Source organism: Ipomoea nil, unplaced genomic scaffold (assembly GCF_001879475.1).
Source record: "Ipomoea nil cultivar Tokyo-kokei standard unplaced genomic scaffold, Asagao_1.1 scaffold3056, whole genome shotgun sequence".
In the NCBI taxonomy this organism is placed as follows: domain Eukaryota; kingdom Viridiplantae; phylum Streptophyta; class Magnoliopsida; order Solanales; family Convolvulaceae; genus Ipomoea; species Ipomoea nil.
Genome location: NW_017619484.1, coordinates 3,199,574 through 3,208,308, shown reverse-complemented (window position 1 = coordinate 3,208,308; position 8,735 = coordinate 3,199,574). Strand labels below are relative to the sequence as shown.

At 41.0% G+C, this 8,735-nt stretch overlaps 2 protein-coding genes across 2 annotated transcripts; one reads left to right on the top strand and one right to left on the bottom strand.

Moving 5' to 3' along the window:
• Positions 1–267: 267 nt before the first annotated feature.
• LOC109164092 lies at positions 268–2,541 on the top strand. The gene is made up of 5 exons (XM_019312845.1): positions 268–534; positions 645–986; positions 1,335–1,882; positions 2,218–2,439; positions 2,532–2,541. The coding sequence occupies exons 1-5, from the start codon at positions 268–270 to the stop codon at positions 2,539–2,541; spliced, it is 1,389 nt and encodes a 462-aa protein (XP_019168390.1).
• Positions 2,542–3,520: 979 nt separating this feature from the next.
• Positions 3,521–8,006, bottom strand: LOC109164147 (heparanase-like protein 3). The gene is made up of 9 exons (XM_019312933.1): positions 7,473–8,006; positions 6,869–6,905; positions 6,587–6,770; positions 6,354–6,502; positions 5,609–5,839; positions 5,301–5,490; positions 5,064–5,189; positions 4,849–4,948; positions 3,521–4,109 (listed from the first exon to the last, which is right to left on the bottom strand). Exons 1-9 carry the CDS (start codon positions 7,707–7,709, stop codon positions 3,717–3,719), a joined length of 1,647 nt encoding a protein of 548 aa, XP_019168478.1. The 5' UTR covers positions 7,710–8,006; the 3' UTR covers positions 3,521–3,716.
• Between the last annotated feature and the right edge of the window lie 729 nt (positions 8,007–8,735).

The following is an 8,735-nucleotide window of genomic DNA, read 5'->3' as shown; positions in this document are numbered from 1 at the left end:
GCTCTTTTTTCGATGGCCCCGGAGAAAGCGTCGGGTCCTGATGGTATGTCACCTGCTTTTTTTCAGCATTATTGCCCATACTGGGGCATGATCTGATCTATCAATCTTCATTATACATTGTATTGCCAGTCGTAGACTCCCGCAGGAGCTCGAGCTCAACGACTCCAATATTGTCTTGATACCGAAAAAAAAAAAAAGACACCGGAGAAAGTTGCTGACCTACGCCCGATTGCCCTATGCAATGTGCCCTATAAGGTGCTCGCTAAAATGTTAGCCAATCGGCTAAAAGAGACCCTACAAAGTGTTGTTTCAGTGTCTCAAAGCACCTTTGTACCCCACAGGCTTTTAACGGATAATATCATCGTGGCCGGGGAGGTGGGTCATTACCTACGAAGGAAGGTAAGCAGGGCGGTGGGATGGACTGCTTTGAAGCTTGACATGGCCAAGGCCTACGACCGTATGGGATGGGGTTTTTTGGAGGAGATGTTGGCGGCTTTGGGTTTTGATCGTGGATGGACCATATTCAAGTCAACGGTGAAACTGTGAGCACAATTAATCCTACCCGTGGCATTCGACAAGGGGACCCGCTGTCCCCCTATTTGTTCATTCTCTGTGCTGAAGGCTTGTCTATTCTTCCACAACAGGCGGAGGCTCGAGGGGACATCCACGGAATCAGAATAACGAGGGGGGCCCCTTCGGTTTCCCACCTTTTCTTCGCAGACGACAGTTTACTCTTCTTTAAAGCCACCCAAGTTGAAGCACAAAGGGTTAAGGAATGCTTGGAGGTTTACAGTGCAGCTTCCGAACAGGTTATAAACTATGAGAAGTCCAATGCCATGTTCAGCTCAAACACTGCTAGCGGTACAAGGATAGTCGTCACGGAGTGCGTAGGGATCCAGGAAACGACTGACTTGGGTCGGTATTTGGGCCTACCTTCGGTTCTGGGCCGTAATAAGTCAGCTAGCTTTTGGTATATTGAACAGAAGGTGAGAGAACGGGTTGGCGGTTGGCAACAAAAGCTTCTGTCTAGGGCGGGCAAAGAGGTTTTACTAAAGAGTGTCGCACAGGCTTTGACCATTTTTACCATGTCCGTTTTTCTTTTGCCCGAACGGGTTTGTTCCACTCTTGAAAAGTTATTTAACTGGTTTTGGTGGGGAGGGGGTGGCTCGGGCAGTCGAGGCATACATTGGCTAAGCTGGACTCGTCTTTGTGCATCCAAATAGCATGGGGGTATGAGTTTCAAATGCCTACACGACTTCAATGTGGCTCTCTTGGCAAAGTAGGGATGTCGGTTAATGATTTATCCAAATTCTCTTGTTAGTAAACTTCTGAAGGCTAAATACTATCCGCATTGCGACTTTCTAGAGGCACAATTAGGAGGCAATCCAAGCTACCTGTGGCGTAGTATCTTGGCTGGACAGTCTCTACTCCAGCTGGGTGCTGCCCGGCGAATTGGAAATGGTAAGGATTCTAGGATTTGGGGCTGGCCATGGCTCGCAGATGCGTGCTCTTCTACCCTTGACACTCCATGCATAGAGGAACTAAGGGAGGCAAAGGTGGATGGACTGATTAATGACCACGGAAGTTGGGATGAGGACATTCTACACGATCTCTTTAATGACACCGATGTGCCCAGAATTTTAGCTACCCCTCTGTCGCCTCTCTACCCCGATTCATGGTGGTGGAAGGGTGATTCTCGAGGCATGTACACAGTTCGACATGGATACAAACTGCTCACTGAAGCCATCACGTCGGACGGTCCTGGGGACAGTTTCACGGTGTGGACGAGACTATGGGGACTACCTATGCCACCCAAAGCGAAGAACCTGTTATGGAGATGCGCTCGGGGTATCCTGCCAGTCAAAGACATCCTGAAACTAAGGCGAGTATGGATAGGGGGGGGGGGGGGGGGGGGGGGGGGGGGATTTGCCCTTTTTGCGACTACCCCAGGGAGACGATGGAGCACTTATTGTGTGACTGTGTTATCGCAAGGCAGATTTAGGAAGATGATGACATCTTGAGAGGAAGGAGTTTACAGGGATTCATGGAGGCCACCATGGGGAGTGCAAATGTCGACCAGGCAGTACGCATGGCTGCTGTATTCTGGGTTCTATAGAACGCAAGAAACGAGAGGGTATGGAACGATGAGGTGCCGTCACCTGCAGGCATGCGCAATCAGGTTCAGGCCTTGCGGACTCTCTAGAAGTCCATACACAGGTCATCGGGAAATAAGGTGCCTGAGGCTTCAGTCAGCTCTCACTGGTCTCCGCCACCGCAAACATGGGTGAAGTGCAATGTAGATGCGGCCCTTTTTGGCAATGGTGCGGGTTATGGCGTGGTGGTTCGTAACCACGGCGGGCGTTTTGTCGCAGCACCTAGCGGAAAGATGGGCTCTGTGCGAGATCCTTTGATGGCAGAGGCGGTTGCGGTTGAAAGAACGTTAGTTTGGCTTAAGAGTTCTGGTCTAAATAATATAATAGTAAAAACTGATTGTCTAAATTTTTCTATTGCTTTTAATTCCCGTTTTGTAGATTTGTCTGATGTTGGATCGATTGTAAAGCAATGTCATCAGATTGCTAGTGACATTGGGAACGTAGAGGTTCGCCATGTCAGGAGGTCAGCGAATCACGTAGCTTATGTACTGGCACGGGCGACTGGTTCCTCGTCTGTCCTGGGGTCGTGGTTTAATAGCCCACCCTTGTGTATTTCTGCTCTCTTTAGCTTTTAATGAAATTTCGTCTTGTTTCAAAAAAAAAAAAAGAGTTAATTTTCAGAGATGGTGCAATGAATAATGACCAGAAATGCTCCACAATGTTATCACAACTACTATAGAAATCGTGCACTTGAAACTGTAGTTAGAACCTGACTACACTAACTACACAAAACTCATACAAAGTAGAGGAAGAAAATGAAGAATGATTGTATTTCAATTGTTGGTGTGACACATTATTGATTAACATTGATCATATTATCACAATGACATATACCATAATACCAATGGTGTCTATACTAATGAAGACATCTCAATTTATACGGCAAGAGCATCACTTCTTTTTTTTCTTTTTTTTTTTTTTTTAAATAACGATTTATTCCAAGTTTCAACTACTAACTTCCAAGGGAAGTAACAAAATAACATTACACTAATTGAGTCCTTCATAATTCATCATTCAAATTCAAAATCAATAACAATTAACAAAGTTTAGTTGTTCAAATTCTTCATTCTCAATTTTAAAATATTTAAATTTTAATTTTTAAAAAAAGATTAAGTGGATAACCCATGAGTTATATGGTTTCAAACAGTATAACCCGTATTTTTACGTGTTATATGGATTGAGCTAAAAATGGAACGAGTTTTTTTTTTTTTTTTTTTTTTTTTTTTTTTTTTTTTTTTTTTTATCAAATTCGTCTAAAATACGGATTAAACGCAACCAAAATGTAGGGTTGGACTCGTATGGACAGCTATATATATTGATTTAGTAGACTAATGGCTTGGATGAAATGCCTTCAAAGCTCAACATGATTGATTAACATTGATCACATTATCACAATGCCATATAACATCCATGATGGCATTAGTGGAATCCAAACCCCATTGTGTATAACATCTATGAAGAATGAAAGAATAAACAATCATATTCTCCATTCTGTTTCTTATTTCAAGAATCACCAAATGGGGAACCAGTTTTGGCCCCATCATATCATCACTATCACTATCACTATCTGCAAGCAGGCAGGAAGACATAAGGTATGTGAGCAAATACAATGGAAAAAGGAGCCACAGTTATTGGCTCAGATGAGTTCAAATATCGCGGCTTCATCTCCGGTATGCTCCCCGATGAATCTACACTCAATTCATTCCCATTTAGCAGCATTGTTTGGCTGTGCAAATCTCCGCCCTTTGCTGTCAAATGATACTCTTCTCTTGTCATTGTACCTCTCTTTTGGCTCCGCGGTGATCCCTTTCCATGGCTATGGCTATGATGGTGGTGGTGGTGATGGTTTATATGACGTATATGTTTTCTATGGTGCACAAAGCTTCCATTGTATGCAACATTGGCCTCCACGGTAGTGTTGCTGTCTAGATTGATCAACAATAAGGTGATGCCTCCCTGCAAAAGAGAAAGATGATTGTTATTTTCATCACCAAAAGGAAAGGGGGATTGTTAACCCGTGTAGCCCACCAACCCGCACAGGCTAGGCCCGTGAAGCCCGGATTTTCGCGGGCTAGGTTCAATTGTTATACCATGGACCGGGTTCATATTGCATTGTGAATCTTGATACAAAAATTATGTATCTTCAGTTAACACATTTTGTACCTACAGTTAACAGCTTCTGTACATGTAAACAAATAACTTGATAATTGCTGACATATAATATGATAGCTACAGCCTACAGGTAAACTATCAACTGCAGGTACAGAATGTGTCAACTATAGATACAGAATCTGACTTGATAATTGTTGACACATAATATGATAACTATAGGTACAAAAACTATCAACTACAATTACAGAATGTGTCAACTATAAATACAAAATCTGAAGGTTATTTTTGGACCAGGGTCTACAATGCAAGGTAGACCTTGGTCCATGGTATAATTTGTCGGCTAGATCCTAACCTGACTGGCGGCCGGTCAGGTTAGCGCTAGCCTGCTGGCTTCGGCCCATTTTGACATCCCTATGATAGGGTGGGGGTTAGGGGCAAAACAGTCCTTCCACCCAATTTCTCAGGACAAGAATAGTCCAAACTTGTGGATTGACAATCCAGCAGCAACTATAATCCCAGGCAGGGGCAGTAATGTTCATCAACCGAAAAGTAATTTTAGTATCTACTTGTAAATCAAACTTACAGATTGCTTTGCACAATGAGCGTAGGCACGTATTTTCTTCGTCCCCGAGAAGCTTGTTGACAGAGCATTCCTTCCCATTAATCGGTGCCAAAGAAGAGCACTGCAGAGCGGGAAGCAGAATTAGCACATAACACTAAAACAATAAATACCAACGAACATAACTAAGCCGGCCTATCAGATCATATGTACTGCTATCATAGTAAAATCTTAGAGACCTGTAGTAATCTGGATTTGGTACAAAGGTAGTAGTGTTAAGTAAACCGTAGTTTCCTCCAATTAGTGTCTGCCGGCAGTATGTTTTTGTATCGTACGAGGCTGACATCCCAAGCTGGTCAAGATACCTAAGCATTATTTCCAAGACTATATGTTATCCGGGATTTTAATAATTCAAAACGAGAAATCACGAAAGTCTCATCATATATATATATATGCATTCAACTTGAACTGATTACCAGAAGCTAAAAACAAAGGCATTGGTGACATGATTGCGGCCACTGTTATAAGCCCCTCCGGCCTCACCAACCCAAGCATTAACTGAAGTTTCCGAGCTATTGAGAATGCTACGCAGTTGATTAAATGTGCCCGCTTCACCATCAAGATAAGATGGATCGACGATTTTCTCAATAAGGTGTTCATCTCGTCCTATTAATTAGCCAGAGAAGGAAGGGAATTGCATATAAGATAGATGGATGGATATCTGATTCAAGGTATGACTAAAACTAGTAAGCATATGCATATATACTGTTTGAAATATATATACCTGGGCCAAGATTATATATGTGGTGAGTGATCACATCCAAAGAATTGTTCGTTTTATCTACAAATTCCGTGAACCAATTTGCATCGAAGAATCCTCCAGGTGCTATGATCAGCGGCTTATAGCTAGCATCCTTGTAAATATTTTCGACTATGTTGTGAAGATGATAAGTGTCAGAAGCATATTGATCTGCTGCAACTCTTACACCCACTCCACTCCCACTCAACTCATTCCCTGACAAAATCATAAATAGTGTTAGGATCAAGCGTTTACTACTTACGCCAAAACCTACTTTATTTCCAATCTTAAATGTTACTCCCGTGACCTGGCTCTGATACCACTTGTTAGAATCAAACGTTTACCACTTGCGCCAAAAGCTATAGCTAGCGCAACTATATTTCCAATCTTAAATGTTACTCCCGTGACCTGGCTCTGATACCACTTGTTAAGTTCAAGCGCTTGCCACTTATGCCAAAAGCTATAGCTAGTGGCAAAGGCGTAACTTTATTTTCTTATACCGCCACATTTTCGAGACACTGGGTGGTGGACATGGCCCTTTTAAGCCCTTTATCGGCCACTGCCCAACAACCCCCAGACACCACCGGGTGCTAGACTTGGCCTTTCCCAGGCTTCGCCTAACAAATAGTTTTACTTAAAGCAGAGAATCAAAGATAGATGCTGATGTTTGGAATATACACAATATACAAAATGTTGCAGTGCTAAGAAATAGCGACTTCTCTGATCTTACCCAACTCCCACCCGTGGATAGTGTAACCCTTTTCGACAGTATATTTCATAAGAGATTCAGCGTTTGTTGAATCCCAGGCTCCAACAGCAGAAGCATCGGACCGTATAGATCTTCCCGTGAGAGCGTTCAAGCCAAAAATGATAACAGCTCTGAGTAGAACACGCAAAGATGATACATACAGTTAGGAGTGCTGACATATATAAGCTGGACAAGGAATGAATCTCGTTGGTTACCCGGATTTATTAAAGAACACATTTAGCTCGTCCCATCTAGACAACGGCAAACACCCTTGACTGAAAGAAAATATTTCTGATGTGTTTGAAACAAATGAAGTGCAAGGTACACGATCATCTTTAGTTTGGTAGACGACCTTATCTTGCAAAGTGCCACCCAACCGAATTTTTAAAGGTGAGAATGCTGCAAGGATAAATGCAAAAAGAATTGATGTTTACGTTACTACACACATACAAAGCTGAATTTTCATGGAACTTTGCTAGAATATAATGGTTTCGTACCTTTTATTGCATTTAAAAAAATAATGTTACTAAGATCCTGCACAAACAACACATGAAATAGAATCAGAAGAAAGCTCAAAATGTTAACAAACCATACTAACATAGCCTTCTGTTTTCAGAGTCTGCAGTTCTTAGCATTACAACTTTGCGATTTTGTGGGACTAATTTATTTCTCACAGAAAATATATTAAAAGCAAAATCCAAATCCAAAAACAAGCCTAAACCACCAACACCTATGTTGTTGAGTGGGCATCCAATTCAAGTTGGTTTTTGAGGAGTCTCTGTGTCTATTCAACTTCAAATTCAGACATTTTTTCAAATGTTAACAAGGTCTTTCTTGGCTTTTCTTGAACCTTATGCCCCATTAAAATAGTTAGCCAGAAAAGATTTGATATATTCAAACAATGGATTATGGGTACAAAAAGTTCAGATTAAAATTGCAAACATCTCACATTTAGCAGAAAAGGAAAAAAGGGATGCTTTAATGTGAGCCAATAAGCAACATTTGCAACTCTAACCAAAAAGAAGGGAAAAAAACACTTTTAGATCAAAATGCATACCAAATTTAATGTGTGTCAGGTGAGTACTTGCAAAGAAGACATACCAAATTTAGCAGAGAAGCATGGCCCCAAGCACAGGTTCCATAGTCACACTTCTCAGGTGGCCACCAATCCAAGGTAGCACATATGAAATCACTGTCTGTCCTCCCAATCCTACTTTTCCCATCCACATATACACTACCTTTATCACCAAGAGTTTCAGACCCAGAAATCAAGCTCACATTGAACACCCCCAAAACCAATATCCACAACCTCATTTGCAAAAACCATGAATGACCCATTGTGGGAACTTGACCCAAGAAGCCCAAGATCTACACAGATCTATTTATGCGGCACTAGTAGTAAGGGGAAAAGAAAAAAACACCAAAACACATGGCTTGCTTGCTGCCAAACTTGCCATTGGAGGGTAAGGTTTAAAGAGACTTTAAAATAAAGGATAAAGAGAGGAACAAGTTGTATACTTGGAATGAGAAACAAACAAATAAAAATTGAATCTTTATTTTAAAATGAAACAAATTTTTTAGAAATTTGGTGCATTATGGGTTTTAGAGATGGAGAGGGGACTGGGGAAGGAAAGTGCCATACGTATATTTATTTGGTAAGCTAAGATATTGAAATTTGTTGGGGGGGGTGGGGACCATTTGTTGTGCTTTGCTTGTGATAAGTGTAAAAGATGGTTTATGTGCGAGGGAAAAGATCTTAGTTATGCGGGGAGCCACCCAGGGAGGTGTAACTGGGACCATAAAGCCTCCACTAGACTTACTCCTCTCCTTACGGCAACCCTTTCAGTGATTTTTTGATGTTTTTTTTGCATAACAGAAACTTCAAAATGGCTAAGGACTTATGCCCGGTTTGGTAAAATAGTTAGCCTATAGGTCAGTTTTGTCTTATTTGACCACTATTAGTTATTTGACTCGGTTTAAAAATTAATATAAGTGTTCCGTTAACTAGTTTTTTGTACTTTAAAATGTTAAAATTTAAAAAGTTATTCAAATTAACTTTTTCAATTAGTTTTTTTAGAAAAGAAATTATACCAAGCAGCTATCAGCTAACAGTTAATTTACCAAACATCTTTCTACAATTAGCTAATGTTATCAATTAGTTATACCCTCTGATTAACTATATCAGCTAACAGCTAACAACCATTTACCAAACAGTGCCTAAATATCTTCTGATTTGACGATATCACTGTTAGAAATACTTTTCATAAAGAAGGTCTCATGTTCGAGTCACATCTTAATCAAGAGTCGGCATAATTTGTTGTGCATCACAATTAAAAGATTTTTATTGATGTAGGGGTGATTTTT

Bases quoted from the DNA above. Each gene is read 5' to 3' on its own strand.
- LOC109164147 (XM_019312933.1), bottom strand. From the start codon at position 7,709: ATGGGTCATTCATGGTTTTTGCAAATGAGGTTGTGGATATTGGTTTTG. The intron at 6,906-7,472 runs GTATGTCTTCTT...TTGTTTGTGCAG, and splicing joins ATGCTTCTCTGCTAAATTTG to GATCTTAGTAACATTATTTT. The intron at 4,110-4,848 runs GTAAGTTTGATT...TCTCTTTTGCAG, and splicing joins CTCATTGTGCAAAGCAATCT to GGAGGCATCACCTTATTGTT.
- LOC109164092 (XM_019312845.1), top strand. From the start codon at position 268: ATGTTAGCCAATCGGCTAAAAGAGACCCTACAAAGTGTTGTTTCAGTG. The intron at 535-644 runs GTGAAACTGTGA...CTTCCACAACAG, and splicing joins GGACCATATTCAAGTCAACG to GCGGAGGCTCGAGGGGACAT. The intron at 1,883-2,217 runs GCGAGTATGGAT...GTCCATACACAG, and splicing joins AAAGACATCCTGAAACTAAG to GTCATCGGGAAATAAGGTGC.